The sequence below is a fragment of the Petromyzon marinus genome, chromosome 12 (assembly GCF_048934315.1).
Source record: "Petromyzon marinus isolate PM22_M1 ecotype Great Lakes invasive population chromosome 12, UKy_Petmar_22M1.pri1.0, whole genome shotgun sequence".
Classification (NCBI taxonomy): domain Eukaryota; kingdom Metazoa; phylum Chordata; class Hyperoartia; order Petromyzontiformes; family Petromyzontidae; genus Petromyzon; species Petromyzon marinus.
The window spans coordinates 15,596,354-15,614,715 of record NC_133678.1 but is presented as its reverse complement, the minus strand read 5'-3'; the positions used below and the strand labels follow the sequence as shown (position 1 = coordinate 15,614,715).

At 51.1% G+C, this 18,362-nt stretch overlaps 2 protein-coding genes and 1 long non-coding RNA gene across 7 annotated transcripts in view; 2 read left to right on the top strand and 1 right to left on the bottom strand.

The window, feature by feature from the left end:
* Positions 1-19: 19 nt before the first annotated feature.
* LOC116941493 (DGAT1/2-independent enzyme synthesizing storage lipids-like) overlaps positions 20-18,362 on the bottom strand; it is an 18,810-nt gene continuing 467 nt past the window's right edge. Inside the window, exons 2-7 of one of the 2 annotated variants that reach the window (XM_076066677.1) lie at positions 11,091-11,427; positions 10,157-10,324; positions 9,500-9,693; positions 8,750-8,810; positions 5,674-5,813; positions 20-5,582 (exon numbers count right to left, since the gene is read on the bottom strand). In XM_076066677.1, the coding sequence (XP_075922792.1) occupies positions 4,899-5,582; positions 5,674-5,813; positions 8,750-8,810; positions 9,500-9,693; positions 10,157-10,324; positions 11,091-11,421 (1,578 nt within the window). In that variant the 5' untranslated portion in view covers positions 11,422-11,427 and the 3' untranslated portion in view covers positions 20-4,898. Of the gene's footprint in view, positions 5,588-5,673; positions 5,814-8,749; positions 8,811-9,499; positions 9,694-10,156; positions 10,325-11,090; positions 11,428-18,362 lie in introns of both variants that reach the window. The other variant, XM_032952617.2, reaches the window with a different exon arrangement.
* On the top strand, positions 7,676-8,125 carry LOC142924349 (uncharacterized). Its single transcript, XR_012941595.1, has 3 exons — positions 7,676-7,832; positions 7,910-7,981; positions 8,023-8,125. It is a non-coding gene; the product is annotated as an uncharacterized LOC142924349 (long non-coding RNA).
* LOC116941490 (interferon-induced protein 44-like) overlaps positions 17,667-18,362 on the top strand; it is a 20,248-nt gene continuing 19,552 nt past the window's right edge. For 2 of the 4 annotated variants that reach the window (XM_032952607.2, XM_032952605.2), the window contains exon 1: positions 18,002-18,156. In XM_032952607.2, coding sequence (XP_032808498.1) covers positions 18,017-18,156 — 140 coding nt within the window. In that variant the 5' untranslated portion in view covers positions 18,002-18,016. Of the gene's footprint in view, positions 17,881-18,001; positions 18,157-18,362 lie in introns of those variants that run through there. The other 2 variants (XM_076066676.1, XM_032952613.2) reach the window with 2 other exon arrangements.

The following is an 18,362-nucleotide window of genomic DNA, read 5'->3' as shown; positions in this document are numbered from 1 at the left end:
AGACATCAGCACATTCGAATTTGTGACGAAGTAAAATGCAACAGCTTTATCGTGAGCAGAGGGAGGATTACATTTGTTCCCAGAGGCGGCCTCCACAAAGCGACGTCCAAAAGCTGGACCGCATCCTGGCTTGATCCCAAGTGACCGCGCGTCATACACGCGTCAGAAAAACCAGACTTCTCACGCCCCGACATCGCCACGCTCACCCTTCCCCGCTGAACTCTGCAAGATTCCCTCGTTATTCGCTAGGGACACGTTCCGCAGATGCTCGTGTATAGCAAATTTCGCGGATAATGGGTATTGTCCTGCAGATATCGTAGATATTTCTAAAGCTTAAGAGAAGTTCTATCTCTCATCTCTTGATCTCATCGCTTTCTCTCATAACATTGTCGCTCATCACTTTCTCTCGTAACATTGTCGCTCATCGCTTCCTCTCATAACACTGTCGCTCATCACTTCCTCTAACATTGTCGCTCATCACTTCCTCTCATAACACTGTCGCTCATCACTTCCTCTAACATTGTCGCTCATCACTTCCTCTCATAACACTGTCGCTCATCGCTTTCTCTCGTAACATTGTCGTTCATCGCTTTCTCTCATAACATTGTCGCTCATCGCTTTCTCTCATAACATTGTCGCTCATCGCTTTCTCTCATAACATTGTCGCTCATCGCTTTCTCTCATAACATGGTCGCTCATCACTTTCTCTCATAACATGGTCGCTCATCGCTTTCTCTCGTAACATTGTCGCTCATCACTTTCTCTCATAACATTGTCGCTCATCGCTTTCTCTCGTAACATTGTCGCTCATCACTTTCTCTCATAACATTGTCGCTCATTGCTTTCTCTCGTAACATTGTCGCTCATCACTTTCTCTCATAACATTGTCGCTCATCACTTTCTCTCATAACATTGTCGCTCATCGCTTTCTCTCATAACATTGTCGCTCATCGCTTTCTCTCATAACATGGTCGCTCATCGCTTTCTCTCATAACATTGTCGCTCATCACTTTCTCTCATAACATGGTCGCTCATCGCTTTCTCTCATAACATTGTCGCTCATCGCTTTCTCTCGTAACATTGTCGCTCATCGCTTTCTCTCATAACATTGTCGTTCATCGCTTTCTCTCGTAACATTGTCGCTCATCGCTTTCTCTCGTAACATTGTCGCTCATCACTTTCTCTCATAACATTGTCGCTCATCACTTTCTCTCATAACATTGTCGCTCATCGCTTTCTCTCGTAACATTGTCGCTCATCACTTTCTCTCATAACATTGTCGCTCATCGCTTTCTCTCGTAACATTGTCGCTCATCACTTTCTCTCATAACATTGTCACTCATCGCTTTCTCTCGTAACATTGTCGCTCATCACTTTCTCTCGTAACATTGTCGCTCATCGCTTTCTCTCATAACATTGTCGCTCATCGCTTTCTCTCGTAACATTGTCGCTCATCACTTTCTCTCGATGCAGAGTTCCAGATGCGATTCGCAGATTGCCAAAATCGCTGAGAGCAAGTTTTGTGAATAACGAGGGAAAGCTGTACCCCACTCTTCAGCGGCGCTTTGCTCGGTGGCCCACCTCGACCCCCCTTGGCAGGAAACCAGATCCACCTCTGCCGTTGCTATGGAATGATTTTCAACGCGTACTGCATGGTCCAGAACCCAATTCATCCCACAACACCAGTGACCTCCCCGATTTGTTTTATAAAAACATCCTCGGGACTTTGTTTTGCATTTGCTTGGAAATTCGCAAAGAGTGAAACCTGTCAGGCAGTCGGATCTTAAACCACACGGCAGTGCTGTGACCCCGCGCGGCACGCCGACACCCAGGCAATCAGGCTCCATCTCTGGTCAACAATTGCCCACCAATTGAAGGACACGAAGCCAAAGGCATCGCGGGGGTATCGCCATCCTGCTGTGTGTTGGCTCGCCTACCGTCTCTGAACAAGCCATTTCAAAGGCCACGCGTTAAATCGAAGGCCCCGCCAGTCCATTTGGTACTCGAGCCATTCTTACAGCAGAAGGCCATCGACCATGTCGCCATGTCTCGCAGAGGGGTTTAGTCTACAGTAGTTTGACGGAAAGGGCACGACATTGTCACGTGGCTTTACCCCGTGGCTTTAACCCGATTCGCTAATTTGTGGTGTCGTTTCCAAATTTGAACCGCAAACGCTGGCGCGCACACACATAGCCTCCTGCTATCTTTGAAATAACACCACGGGAGCTTTTTCAACATCGACCACTAAACAGACAGTGCAACGTATTTCTGGTTAATACACGCGCGCAGCATCAACCGGGCCCGGCCAACCGGCCGGCCGTCTTTAAAACCGCGAGCCTCTCCAGCAAGCGGTGAACGCGCTTGCCGCTCGGCCACGCCGCCTGCCACGCCGTTACGAGGATCAGGCGGCCGCGGACTTGGACGTGGGCAGAGAGTGCGAGCGACGCCGTCGGTTCCTCCCCACAGCCCTGCGAAGGCCTGGCGGCGTAGACCACTCCCACTGGCAGCGTAAAGGACATGCACGCTTCCCTTACCGCCGAGTCAACAAATTCACGGTAGGCCCACCACGCGCATTGACAGATTGCACTCGTTTGTACCTGATATCAACACTTGGCGCCCATTTTACGTAACGTGGTTGTAAAGTCACAGGCAGCATATTATACATTCATTCATATCACCGCATTTCTACACTTTGATTTTTTTTTACAATTATAAGCGATTGAGGTTTGTTTAGCCAGGTGACTGCCCACCCAGTGTGATTCTCTTACAAACGAGACCTGGGATTTCAGAATTGCACAGACAAAAATTAGAGTATTTGGTCATACTGCATTTTGGGAAATGGTATCCGAGGCACACAATGACGAGGTCATTAAACATCGACCTCGCAACGCAGGGCGAGCTTTAAAACTCTCACACGGACACCAGTGAGCAGCTGCAGTGGGAAATCAAACCACGACGTCGATACGCACCGGCTCGGCGGCAAGCGCCACGACGCACGTGGGACACGCGACCTCCCCAACGTGACGCGGCTCCTCGCAGCTGTCCCGCAATGTTCACCGCCGCCGCCACTCGTTCGGTGACGCCAAAAGACACCGCACGTCGAAAATCTCTCTGCGGAATTGCGCCGACGTCTTGACGCCAACCGTGCACACGGAGCCTGCGTGTACTGTGCCGGCACGCGTAACACGCACTCCAAAATCACCGTTGCGGTCGGATCTGGGCTGCGACGAACCTGATATGTACGTTTGCGGAATGTGTTGTACTGTGCTATGTGTCAAAAATATACAATTCTCACGGACAAGAGGCGCGTCATGAAAGGCACCACTTATACTTAAATGACCGTGTTCTGTGCGGACTAAGGCTGTTAAAATGTTTCACGATAAAAAAAGGTGAACGGATCGCCGCACACAGAGAGATGTCGAAAGCAATAAACACAACGCGTTTAGCTTTCTGAGAAACAGAGGGAGAGGCCACAGCGGTGGTGTCAAGGTCATCTCCCCGGGTTTTCAATCCACAGGTCACCGGTTCGACTCCATCTCCCGGGCACGGCAGTTGAACCAATGGTGAAAGATTAAATCAGCGCGTCCGTAACTAAAAATCCCACTGGAATCGGTTACCGATTCCCGACCTTCTGAACCGATAACCGATCCTGATAACAGTTGCCGGTTCATGGACGGTCACGAGTTTAGCGATTGCCATTTAAGAACCTGAGCATGAATTCACCACGACAGCCACGTGATGGAGGTCAGAGACAAAGGCATGGAGCGATGGAAAAACCCAGCAGTGGTCACTGTGCCTGAAGCGGCAATGGTCCCTTTGCGAAGAGTAACTCCTATGCTTAATGGGCTCATCGTCGTCATCAGCCATGGTCGATCCACTGCCGGATTAAAGCCTTCCCAAGCCGCCGCCACCTCTCAATCCAGCAATGCATCGATCCACCCGGCAACTGCATACGAGCCGATTTCGTGGCTCCATCTCCACAGCGGGTGACATTTCTCCTTCTATGCATTTCCACTGCTTGCACAGACATTGCACAACTCATTCCCGTCAATTCCAAGAGCACTCTCCCCCCAACCTGGATGCAGCAAACGCGAGGGTGTGGGTGCTGTCCTGTGCCTGGGTAAGGTGCCGACCCAGCACTTCTCTCTCCCCCTCCTCTGGAGTCGAATCGTAAGTAACCAGAGATAAAGGCACCACCGCCCTCATGAGTCGTGTTCCTCTCGCACGCCGTTCGGAAAAGGTCAATGCGGTGACCCGTGACTGCACTGACGAAGCTTCGGAAGTGTTCTGTACGCAAATACTGGGACACAAGCAACCGGGGCGCATTTTCCGGGTCGTCGACCCAGAAAGTACAACCGCACCCAGCCCACCGCCACGTCCGGTGTACCTCTCCACGAGCTGTGGTCGACCAGTCCCGTGCCGCTCGCCGCAGCATACCGGCCACCCGCAAAGTATTCAGCGAGGGCCGAAGCCCACGGAGTGTCTCGTGGACGCTCGCAGGGCTCCAGAGAGGTCGCGAGTCTCGAGGCGTTTCGCACGATTACCAAGGCGCCCGTGTGGATTCACGCGGCCTCGTAGCAGCCGGGATGAGGACCCACAGCTCTGGTGCCCCCCCACCCCCCTTCACAGTCGCATGGCCACCGGTCTCGCCTTGCTTGCGATCATCAGCACAGCGCAGCGTGCGGGGATTTCCTCTCCGCCAGTGTGCACAAGGGCACCTGCGTTCATCCCGGGTGGCCTCTATATTTTTTTTCTATTTATATTTTACCAGGTTTAAGGCCCACTGAGCTATGTAGCTCTTTTTCAGAAGCTACCTAGCCACAAATGACAGCTCAACACAGTGGCTTATCACGTGGACATTTAGAGCAGCTGAATGCTCTAAATGCGTGATGTTGATTCTAAATGCGGGGAGAGAGACACGCAAACTCCAAATATACAGCAGGCGTCATGCTTGGGATCGAGCCCACGACCTCCTGCATACCAGGTGAAGGAGTTAATATCTCACCACCGTGGTGCCCCATACACAGGAACCCCCCCACAGACAGTGGCAGAACTGTCAGAAAGTGCAGCGTGCCAGTGAACCACGACACCGTACCGAACGTCTGACGCAGGCCTGGAGCGCAATTTACGATGTGCGCTCTACGCGACACGGCGCATAAAATGTTCCCACGACGCTGGCGATACACAAAGACGTTTGACCCGATGAGTCCGTTCGAGGAGTCGCGATCGACTCGCGAGCCCCTGAGATCCAGCGAGGGCCGGTTACGGAACGTCCCGCGGCGACCTGCGCCACGAGCCGGGCGTCCTCGTGGCAGCACGGGGCCTGGCGGCCTCCACGAGCTCGCGCTTTGGGACGACGAGGAGGTCGAGGCTGAGGTCGAGGCTGAGGTCGAGGCTGAGGTCGAGGCTGAGGTCGAGGCTGAGGTCGAGGCTGAGGTCGCCCCGGTGGGTGTCATCCGCCGTAGTCGCCACGCCAGCGTCACTCCTCTTCCTTGGTGCGGCGGCTCAGGCGGTCGAGCAGAGCGCGGAAGATGTTCCCCGGGATCGTCTGGTGCTCGTTTATCAGCCTCTGCAGGGCTTGCCTGGTCTGCCAAAACAAATGGAACCACAAGTTACGCGCTGGCCAGAAGCGGTAACCACGGTCACAATGCAGGCGGGCGGGCGGGCGGGCACCTTCTCGGTGAGCTCCGGGGCGGTTGTGCCGGCCTCGTAGGGGATCGGATCTCCCAGGTAGGTGCGGAACTTCACGGGGAAGCCGCCGTAAATGGGCACCAAGGGCAGGCGGCATCGCTCGTACAGGCAGCGCAACGCTCCTGCAAAAGCAGAGACTCAACGAGCTTTTCCTAGATAAATAAAGCAACGCTTATTATTACTATGCACTTATTACAGTTTAACTTTGTGTTGCACGGCCCTGTAAGCGTCCACCGAGCGTATACAACCACAAATACTGGTAGTCCCCGACTTACGATGGTCCCCGACTTACGAGAGTCCCCGACTTACGATGGCGATATGACAAAATGTTAAAATATTTTTTTTTTCGCGCGGCAGGCAAACGCAGCAGCGTACCACGAGGTACGATACTGTAACTTTATCATCGCCATCCTCCTCTTCCGACAACTAAGTTAATGTAGCCATCAACAACCTAACATCGTTCAAGTATGCAGACGATGGACAGAATCTTGGTGAGTACAGTAGAATATGATACGTTACGTTCAATGCAAGTATGATACATAGCTTTAGCGATTTCATTTTAGGGTTACCACGATACGTACGTTCAATGCATGTTAAAAGTTTTTCATAGCAGATAGGATTGTTTCCTGAAAAAACGTTCTATGAAATTGCAGTTCATATAGGTAGGCTAAGAATTTACCTTGTTTTTTACTTTAAATTTAACTGTGCAATACAGTATTGTAATTAATAAATACATACAGTATATAGTTTATACAGTACGGTACTGTAAATTGCTCTGTTCTGCTAAATTATCACCATTCTTTAAGACTCCTGGGTAGGCTAAGGCCATCTTCGACTTACGATATTTTCGACTTACGATGGGGTCGTCGTAACGCATCTCCATCGTAAGTCGGGGACTACCTGTATCTCATTTACTAAGTTTGCCAGGACCCGTTAACAAATAGCGGCTGATGCCGCGTAGGTTGAGCTTCGAAGCGTCCACGCGAGGTCTGTCGTACGCAACGGTGCTCGGCAAACCGAGCCAGCCTTGACAGGCGCTCCTGAACACCGCTGCTCCCAAGGGTCCAAGGGCGTGAACAGAGGGACCTTTGTTCTGCTCGCCTGTGCAGGGGGACCGTGCAGGGGGACCGTGCAGGGGGACCGTGCAGGGGGACCGTGCAGGGGGACCGTGCAGGGGGACCGTGCAGGGGGACCGTGCGAATCCGATTGTCTGCGCGTAACGTTTACGCATTGAAGCGGCATCCTGCGGCAGCGCGGGGGCTATACTACGCAGAAATGTTTCCAGAAACGTCGTATTCAAATTGTAAATATTGTGTATTTTACTCTCCAACACACCGGTGGGCTGAAGTCATAACTGATTGGTGCGTTTTGTTTACGTGACAAACCTTCCTGGCTCTGTCGGGTGGTGGAGGGTTATGACACATTTATATTCACGCGATCTAACCCAAAAGCCTTTATTATGAATACAATTATATTCTATTCATGCGTGTGATGGCAGTAATATGTTCAAAAGCTCAATGCCAATGTCGAGGTCTGCTGGCCAGAGGGCTTTAGGAGAGAGAGTTAATGTCCTTTCGCTTTTCCAACTTCTGCTGAACTGACTGAAGGAACACAGGCTACGGTGGGTTTAGTTTGCATGGCCACAATGGCACTGCTGTGGCTTGTTCTGGAATTTTCCACTTATAAAGGAGGCACGGTGCAGCATCGGCGTGGTGAGGTTCTGATGCAGATGATGGCTCCACCGCAAGTGTCTTCGACGGGGGAATGTAAAAGCTAGGAGGTACGATATTTTGGGGTCTCGAGTGAGCAGGTGTTTATTTTGGACGTCTGCGTTGTTCCACTTCGCTCGCCAGCAGCGTTCTTCCGAATGTGGCTGAGATTCTATAATGGTGGCAGCAGCGGCAACATCAGCAGCGGTGCGATCCCATGAAAGGGCTGATTGGGACTCGAGTCGGTAGCGGCGGCGGCGAGGCAAATGGTGGAGACTACCCAGGGCTACTTGGTGAGCGGTGGAGACTACTCAGGGCCACTTGGTGAGGTAAGCGGTGGAGACTACCCAGGGCTACGTGGTGAGGCAAGCGGTGGAGACTACCCAGGGCCACTTGGTGAGGCAAGCGGTGGAGACTACCCAGGGCTACTTGGTGAGGCAAGCGGTGGAGACGCCCAAGGGCTACTTGGTGAGGCAAGCGGTAGAGACTACTCAGGGCCACTTGGTGAGGTGAGCGGTGGAGACTACCCAGGGCTACTTGGTGAGGCGAGCGTTGGAGACTACTCAGGGCTACTTGGTGAGGTGAGCGGTGGAGACTACCCAGGGCTACGTGGTGAGGCAAGCGGTGGAGACTACTCAGGGCTACTTGGTGAGGTGAGCGGTGGAGACTACCCAGGGCTACTTGGTGAGGCAAGCGGTGGAGACTACTCAGGGCTACTTGGTGAGGCAAGCGGTGGAGACTACCCAGGGCCACTTGGTGAGGCAAGCGGTGGAGACTACCCAGGGCTACTTGGTGAGCGGTGGAGACTACTCAGGGCTACTTGGTGAGGCAAGCGGTGGAGACTACTCAGGACTACTTGGTGAGGCAAGCGGTGGAGACTACCCAGGGCTACTTGGTGAGGCAAGCGGTGGAGACTAACCAGGGCTACTTGGTGAGCGGTGGAGACTACTCAGGGCTACTTGGTGAGCGGTGGAGACTACCCAGGGCTACTTGGTGAGCGGTGGAGACTACCCAGGGCTACTTGGTGAGGCAAGCGGTGGAGACTACCCAGGGCTACTTGGTGAGCGGTGGAGACTACCCAGGGCTACTTGGTGAGGCAAGCGGTGGAGACTACTCAGGGCTACTTGGTGAGCGGTGGAGACTACTCAGGGCTACTTGGTGAGGCGAGCGGTGGAGACTACCCAGGGCTACTTGGTGAGGCAAGCGGTGGAGACTACCCAGGGCTACTTGGTGAGGTGAGCGGTGGAGACTACTCAGGGCTACGTGGTGAGCGGTGGAGACTACTCAGGGCTACGTGGTGAGCGGTGGAGATGCCCAAGGACTACTTGGCGTTTGGCAGGGGCACTCACTCAGTCCTCCGAGCGTGCGGAAGCCCTCCCGAATGTTCTGGGTAAACATGGGGATGATCGGCTGCGCACGGAGAAAAACACAGACCACGCAAAGTTACGAACGAGCTAAATAAAACGCATAGACGAAGACACACACACACACGCGGCGCACTGACGCAAGCTAACAGAGGAGACGCTGCCACAACGCATTATCTGCTTCTAGAACGGACCCATTCACCATCGTGCAGTAGATGCAGCGTTATGCAGTAGTGTGCCCAATTCAATATCAACTCACACGAGATGATGATCATGATGATGGCTGTGACGATGGTGTCCTTGAGAATGATTACAGCCATCATAATGACACTCATGATGATGACACTCATTAGTGATGATGATATGATGCTTCTTTTGATGATGTTGATAATGCATATTACATGTCTGTCATTGAAGATTGTAATGATACCAACATCACCATGATGCTGTTGTTCCTGATGATGATACTGTGCTCCTAAACATTCTGGCTATAAAAATTAAGCTGCTGTTGCTGCTGCTGCGGATGATGTCGATGATGACGTTTGTACTGATATTGACAATAATCACGATCGCGATGTTCGTGTGATGGAGACGACAATGACAGCACTCAAGACGACGTTGATGACAGCAGCGTTCAAGACGTCGACGAGGCCGATGTCAAGGGTTCGCACGAACAACGCCGCCGCCGCTCGCGACGAGGGAGAAGGCGCCGTCGCCGACGAGCCGGCCGCTCACCACTCGGGCGTCGATGGCGACCTGGGCGAAGCCGGTGCGGCCGCCCCACTCGATGCGGTAGGCATTGTCGCCGAAGAGCGCCTCGCGCACGCCGCCCGGCGAGATGGCGAGGAGGTGGCCGGCGCGCAGCGCACGCACGCACTCCTCCCTGGGGCCGTGCGTCACGAAGAAGACCTCGAGCAGCAGCCGGAAGCCTGCACGCAACAAACGTCGCTCGATGCACGGTTCAACAGCCCGACCGGCCGTGCTTGCACGGTCGCGCGGAGGCTGGTGAGCGAATCGATAAGCGAGCCGGTGAGAGAGCAGGTGAGGGAGCAGGTGAGAGACAGGTGAGAGAGCAGGTGAGAGAGCAGGTGAGAGACAGGTGAGAGTGCAGGTGAGAGAGCAGGTGAGGGAGCAGGTGAGAGTGCCGGTGAGAGAGCAGGTGAGAGAGCAGGTGAGAGTGCCAGTGAGAGAGCAGGTGAGAGAGCAGGTGAGCGAATCGATGAGCGAGCCGGTGAGAGAGCAGGTGAGAGAGCAGGTGAGAGAGCAGGTGAGAGACCAGGTGAGAGAGCAGGTGAGAGGCAGGTGAGAGCTCTAGGCAAGGGTGGCTGTGGCGTGGGTCTGGGGTGGCCTTGGCCTGGGTCTGGGTCTGGGGTGGCCCGCTGAGCCGCTCACCGGGGATCTTGAAGAGGAAGTGATCGGCGACCGAGTGGCAGGTCCGGCCTTTCTGCAGGATGAGCCTGGACACCAGGTAGTAGTAGTCGATGGGGATGGCGCCGTGGTAGTAGATGATCAGGGCCGGGCCCTCGTCTGGGATCTTGTCCATCCCGTGCACCTCGTAGCCTGTAAAGTCCACACACACACAACGAGACAGAGATCCCCGTGTAGTCTTAACAGACTGGTGGAGTAAGTGCTGTTAGAGAGCGCCTATGAAGATTGGCACGGCACACGAGGGGGTTGGTGGCCAGGACCACGCCCGGCCGCCTTTTTCTCCCCAGTGGCGATGTTTACACACCATACCAGGTACTCAATTGAAGCTGAGTTGACCTAGGGGAGCCCCCATGACTGGTTCAGATAATTGTCACTGGTGTTGGCCGCGAGCGGAAATCGAACTTGGATCGCCAGGTTCAGAGCGCAAAATCACCACCACCCTCACAACCACCACAACCACCTCAACCACTTCTACCACCCTCGGCACCGCCGCTACATTACCACCATCAGCACCGCCACCACCACAGCTGCCGCATGTGGAGGCACCCTGGTGGCAAGATGTTAACTGCCTCGCCTGGTATAAAGGAGGTCATGGGTTCATTCTCGACCCTGACGCTTGCTGTAATATTTGGAGTTTGCGTGTCTCTCCCTCCCCGTGGTCGTGTGGATTTTTCTCCGGTTCCTCCGGTTTTTCCTTTCGCATTTGGAATCAACATCACGCATTTAAGAATATTTGGCCACGATAACTTTCCACGCGATCAGCCACTTCATTGAGCCATCATTCGTGGTGACCAGATTGCTTCTGAAAACGAGCTACGTCGTAGCCCAGTGGGGCCTTGCCTGTGAAAATAAAAAATAGTTCTCATTTAACAGTTTGGGTGCCGCAGGGGCGGCTCACCGTGCCAGATGGTGGCGTGGCCGTCCCAGAGCGCGGCGAGCGTCTTGCGCGCCCCGTCCCAGAAGCTGTGTGAGTAGGCCGTGCGCAGCACGCTCTTGCTGCCGTAGACGTGCAGGAAGAGGATGGAGAGGTAGAGGAAGAGGAGGATGAAGAGCGGCAGGATGAAGACGACGAGCAGCGGCGTGAAGACCCAGAGCAGGTGGGCCGCGTACTCCAGGCAGACGTCGAGGCCCTCCAGGCCCGTCCACGCTGTCCACGTCTCCAGCAGCCAGCCCAGCACCTCGGGGCGCTCCAGCCCGGAGGCCGGGCAGCTCTCCGAGGAGTTGAGCATCGCGCCCTGGGGGGAGGGTGGCAGCACACGCACGGCGTCCTCCTCAGGGTTTCACGGTCGCTCGGAGGCGATAGCGGATTACGAGTGACGACTTCGTGGTGACTGGTGGCTCAGCGGCAGAGCGAGTGGCTCATGAGTTCATAGCTTGGTTGGGGTTGGCTCGGCTCTAGGCTCCAGGGTGGATAAAATTGGTACCACTTTGTGGGGAAGTCAATCGTGGCTGTCCCGCACCTCCAATTAGCACGGTTTGCTACGTACGGTGCAAATTAAGTTCAAAATACTTACTTTGGATACATTTCCACCACTGGCTCAGGACTGTAAACAGAAGACCACGGCCTAAATGTTCATTTTAGCAGAAGATCGCTCTGATGACTTTACAACTTCATTATTTGCAAGATGCCAGACATCGTCCATAACCGGAGAAGCTCTTTCTCGTCGTGTTCGTCCGACTCGGACGGCAACGCACTCTACGAACTGGCGTGCCCAGTGTCACGGGTATGGTTGTGTTCTCACGCAAGATTGTAGGTTACGTTGAATGAGTGAGCATTTTTCACCTAACCGTATCCACTTCTCACCTTTGCTCACAGCGGTTGCCTTATGTATAGACTTGGCCTGTCCATATGGACGTGGAATTCCCACCACGGGCTCATGGCCCATCAACAAAGCAAGTACTGCTCCACACTCATTTGGGCAGATGGATTCTAATTTTGACGCGATAGAGGTACTTTATAAAGAAGGGAGCATTTATATCACGATTTACGGCATTAGGATAAGAGGTGTACAGCATGAATCACGTGCCTTACTAACACACTAATATACAGCATGAATCACGTGCCTTACTAACACACTAATATACAGCATGAATCACGTGCCTTACTAACACACTAATATACAGCATGAAACACGTGCCTTACTAACACACTAATATACAGCATGAAACACGTGCCTTACTAACACACTAATATACAGCATGAAACACGTACCTTACTAACACACTAATATACAGCATGAAACACGTACCTTACTAACACAGCACACTAATATACAGCATGACACACGTACCTTACTAACACAGCACACTAATATACTGCATGAAACACGTGCCTTACTAACACAGCACACTAATATACAGCATGAAACACGTGCCTTACTAACACACTAATATACAGCATGAAACACGTGCCTTACTAACACACTAATATACAGCATGAAACACGTGCCTTACTAACACACTAATATACTGCATGAAACACGTGCCTTACTAACACACTAATATACAGCATGAAACACGTGCCTTACTAACACACTAATATACAGCATGACACACGTGCCTTACTAACACACTAATATACAGCATGAAACACGTACCTTACTAACACAGCACACTAATATACAGCATGACACACGTACCTTACTAACACAGCACACTAATATACAGCATGACACACGTACCAAAGGTGGGAAACCGCCTTACAAGCCACGCCCAGCGTGACGCAGCCCGTGATGCCCATGACGTCGTCAAGCCCCGTGCCATCACCTCCCGTCCAGCGGCACACGCAGGAGCAGAGGTGAAACTTTGCCCCCCCCCCACAACGATCCGATGAGTTGCACACCTGTCAACTCCTTATCAGTGCCCTACCTCATTACAGACCAATTCAGACCTTATTGGTCAGCCCGTGCCCCTTACAAATCTCAACGTTCATCTTACAAAGTCCCATCACAAGGGAGAAACACAAACAAATACAGTAAAACCTTGGATTGCGAGCATAATTCGTTCCAGAAACGTGTTTGTAATCCAAAGCGCTCGTATATCAGTTGTGATCACGTGACGCTAGGCAGACAAAGCGTATACGTACACTACTCGTATTGCAACACCTCGCTCGTTTATCAAATTAATATTTATTTAAAATTGTTGCTCGTCTTGCAAAACACTCGCAGACCAAGTTACTCGCAATCCAAGGTTTTACTGTAGACATGTTTTGTTATTGCCCGTATTGAAACGGTTCTACGCCGTATGGATCTGAAAACTAAATGTTTCTGTACAAGAATACTGGGTAAACCGTATGGGTTCTGGTAATTGTGGGAGTGGTGGTGGAGATTGGGATGTTTAAAACGTAATTGGACAATGCAACAGGTACGTAGTAGTAACGCAGGTGAAGGATGTGTTTCTTGTTCAGCTAAGAACAGAACACACACGGGTGTTAAAGAGCGTCTCGGAGGGGTGAGGTGTCGGTGACGTCTCACTTTGCCCTTCAGTCTTTCTCGAAGCGTCGTTAGGGGCCGTCCATAAATGACGTCACGCGATTTTGGTCGTTTTTTACCCCCCCCATCCCCCCCATCGTCACACGGCGTCACAAAAAGTCAGACCCCCCTGAAATATGATGTCACAAAGCTCTGCCCCCCCCCCCAAAACCATATTTACATGTTGAAAATAAAACATGCTTCAAATCACTTTAAACTATTGTCATTTTAGCGCGTATTTAATGTGGTGCTGCACTCTGATGTTCTAGGAGAAAACATTTATTAAAAAGGCGTTGGAAAGCTTTCTTTTGAGCCCCGTCTCAAACGGTGTTAGACGACGCCAAAAGGTCCCATGACATAAAAAAATACTTGAAACTTTGTAGAAGAACGAAGCAAAATGGAGAGTACAATTATAACAATCATATATCAATTCCACAGAATAAAAAAGCCCTGTTGGATTTATTGGAATAAAAATGTTTAATAACAATAATTCAAAAAATTTACAAAATGTATGCATATCCATTCTACCATGGAGAAGCAAAATACTCCTTCATGGAATAAATAGGGAGAGCATAGATCTCTTCATCCTGTGGAATGGATGTTCCATTCAGATCAAACTCCTCTTCGTAGATCCAATCTGCACCCTCTCCACTTTCTTTGTTCACGATTACAACCGTTAGTTCACGTTGCCGACATGCAGTGACTCTCTGTGGCCTGATGCGTTTGGGCGGAATTATAATTGATTCCTGCTTGCGTGATACAGAGTGGATGCGCAGCATGACTCACGACGTGAAGTATGCGAGACATTTCTTGAAAATTCTAGCGCTAAACACTGATTGTATTGACGGACAGTACAAGTCAAATGGAATCGACCGATAAGGATTTGAAGAGCAAGGAAGAATGTCATCCAATTTCAAACTTTGTGCTGTAAACAGAGATGGGGAACACGGCAGAACCAATACCTCTGCCGTGGCTGACCATTGTTATTACGCTGTGGGCTCGCATGATATTGTTTTTTTCCGAGACCAAGGTACTCTGCACACCTTCGGGCAACTACCAAAGGTTTGTTCATGAAGCCATCCAGATATATAAACATAGACATAACTTCAACCGAGAAGATGGATACAAATTGAAAAATCACTGGATGTTATTAACCAGGTAAAGCCTTAACTGGTTGTGGTTGTTTCCATCATACCCGCCGGGTACTAGTCGATTTTTCCGAGTTACTTTCCCCCCCGCGTCCCACACTCAGCTTCCCACTTCTAGCCCCGCCCACTCCCCCCCCCAGCCTCACTGCTTCTCCCCTAGCACTCACGCAGCTCCCCTTCCCCTGCTCCACACCCCCCCTCTCTCTCTCCCCCCTTGCTCCTCCCCCCTTTCTTACCTATAAAACCTCTTGTCACGGCAGCACTCTCGCCTACTTCAGCATCGTTTCTTGCTGTGGTTGTTCCACCTGATGAGGATTGCTTGTGTTGTGATCGAAACGTTGTGATTTGTTTTTTTTATTTCTACCTACGTGACTTTACGGAAAGAACCAAAGAGTAGAGATGGGAATTTGAGAGCTGCTCCGTCTGTTGTCCGTTCTGGAATTTTAATACAGGGCCTTTTTTTAATTTAAACGGCTTCCGATGGGGCTCCACTCTGCGCTGGCTACGTTCCAATGATTGATGGAGTTTGTCCTAGCTGTACTGCAGTGGGACTCATGCTTGATATACCTCAACGATGTTATCGTCTTCAGCCGTACGTTCGAAGAACATCTTGATCGGTTACATGCTGTCCTTCTCAAAATGCGTGCGGCAAATCTCAAATTTAAGCCCCAAAAATGTCACATCCTGCAAAAATCCGCGCGGTATCTCGGTCACATTGTCAGTAAATTGCAACGGACCCCGAGAAAACAGCGTGTGTTCGGACGTGGCCGACCCCCATGTCGGTAGGGGAGTTGCGAAGTTTGATAGGATTCGTGTCTTATTTTCGCCGTTTTGTCGCCGGGTTTGCTACCATCGCGAAACTCCTCCACGCCTTGACGGCTAAGGGTCAGAAGTTTCATTGCGCACAATTTATTATTTTTTGCGCGTAAAATACTAAATCGTGCACACGATATACTGAATCATAAGGGAATTCTGGAATTAAATCAAAGATCCTAAATGGTTAAATTCAGTCACTCATGGTTCATAGTCGGACAATGGCGTAAAGAAGCATGACGCCATTTTCTTGGTACAAAGAACTAAAATTTAATGAAGGAATAATTAATCATGGGGGACGCGTTGGCTATTGTAAGCTTGCCGAATGACGTCTATTTAGGAGGTACTCCATGATTAATTATCCCTCCATGCTCAAAAATGGCTGTTTGATATCTTTGTCCCCAAAAACTTTTCCCTCTATATTATTATAAATGTTATCGTGCCATAATAATAGTATACAAATGTTACACTGATACTCTTTGGTTCTTTTGGTAAAGTCACGTTCTACCCACGTGACTTTACCGAAAGAACCAAAGAGTATGGATTCCTGCAGTCACGAAAGCTTCAAATCAATGCAATACTGATATTTAAAATTAATATTTAATAAACAAATGTGTGTGATTAAAAATTCTGTCGATTGATATGACAGGAATAATAGTACTTACGCTTTAAAAATTAATATTCGAAACTATCAAGCGTTTTTAATATAACGACTTCATTACAATTGTATTTGCACTTCCTCTTCCTGACGAAGTATTATCTCCATATATATCAAAGGCAAAGTTGTGATTGTGCGTCTGTTCAAAATGTTTAGCATACTTCCCGACATGCGACAAACTTGAAATATGCCATGTGGGTACTTTCCAGACTGTACACCATGCAAAAATTATAAAAATACACTTTTTTTGTGGGGGGGGGGGGAGCTCAATAATGAATTTATTTTTTGTACGGCAAGTGAGCTGTGACGTCAAATCTGTCATGTGACCTACGCATGTGGAAGCGTAACGCATTGTAGTGTAGTGGTTAGCGCGCCGCGCTACGAACCCGGCGACCCGAGTTCGATTCCCGCTCACGGCCACCACGATTATTTGAACCGGTCCTGGGCCTCCCCTAGGTCGACTCAGCCTCAAACGAGTAACTGGTGTGGTGTGTGAACATCGCCACTGGGGAGACAAAGGCGGCCGGGCGTCGTGAATCGGAGTCCCGGGCGAAGTCGGGTGGTAAAGCTAGTTCTCTATAATAGTGTGACGTAGTTTGACTTCCGGTTCTTATGTTTAATATGATAATATAATCCGCAACTCACATCCTCTCTCCACCCACGGGCAGTCACGATTACAACTCTACTATATATATCTAGGCTATCCCAACACGCCTGGTCTGAGCAAGCAATTGAACGGCAGCACCATGACCTTTATACAGTGTATGTGTGTGTGATGGTCGTCCCGGCTGATGTATAGTCAGCTTCTTTACCCTCTTGTCAACCTGTAAGGGTGTTCAAGTTGTAGAGGGAACGGTGGGACACGTGGCGAGGCTTTGAGATAAAATGTTGCTTTTCTGGAGCAGTGCGGCTTGCAAACTTGTTAATCCCACGGCGCTCACTTCGGAGTGTGATAAATCTTCACGTCTAACTCAACCAAAACACTCACTGTGGGCCTCACTGGGCACCACGGTGGCTAGATGTTAACTACCTCGCCTGGTATGCAGGAGGTCGTGGGTTCGATCCCGACCCTGACGCCTGCTGCTGTATATTTGGAGTTTGCGTGTCTCTCTCTCATCATCATTACGGTGGCTAGGAGATGTTAACTACCTCGCTTGGTCTACAGGAGGTCGTGGGTTCGAACCCGACCCTGACGCCTGCTGCTGTATATTTGGAGTTTGCGTGTCTCTCTCTCTCTCTGTGGTCGCGTGGATTTTTTCCCCGGGGTTTCCCCCATCCGCATTTAGCGTCAACATCACGGTTTAAAGTATTTTTGGGCTGCTGTAAATGTCCACACGATGGCGATGATAAGCCCACTTTGTGGAGCTATAATTTGTGGATGGCCAGGTCGCTTCTGAAAATGAGCTACGTAGCTCAGTTGTCATTTGTCTTGTCAAATAAAATAAAATAGTTGCCCATAGGACTCATTGCTGCTGCCATCACCCCAAGCGAGAACGGAACAGACGAAGCACCGGAGGTGGACCGAGATCGAACTGACGAAATCTCCACTCGGTCCGTTCTGCATGCAGAACGGAGTGTTCAATCGGTCCGTGTTGCCAGGTACGACGGTGCGGCTCACAGCCACGGGCAGGAGGGTAGTGGAGGAAGAGAGAGAGAGACGCGTGACACGGAGACAGGAAGCGGAAAATATTCCCCGTGTCGCCTTGACAAGTGCTGTGAGCGAGCAGCAGCGCCTATGGCACACGGCGGGGTGGGTGGCCAGCAACCACGCCCGGCCGCCTTTGTCTCCCCCCAGTGGCGACGTTTGCCGCACACCGCGCCAGGCACTCGCTTGAGGCTGAGTCGACCCAGGATCGGCTCGGATAGTCGTCACCGGTGGGTAGCCGACGTGAGCGGGAATCGAACTTCGGGTTGGTAGCGCAGCGTAGCGCTAACCGCTGCCCACCGCTGTCCACCGCCACTACCACCACCAACTACCACCACCACTACCACCACAAACTTACCACTACCACCACCAACTACCACCACCACTACCACCACCACCACTAACTACCACCACCACCAACTTACCACTACCACCA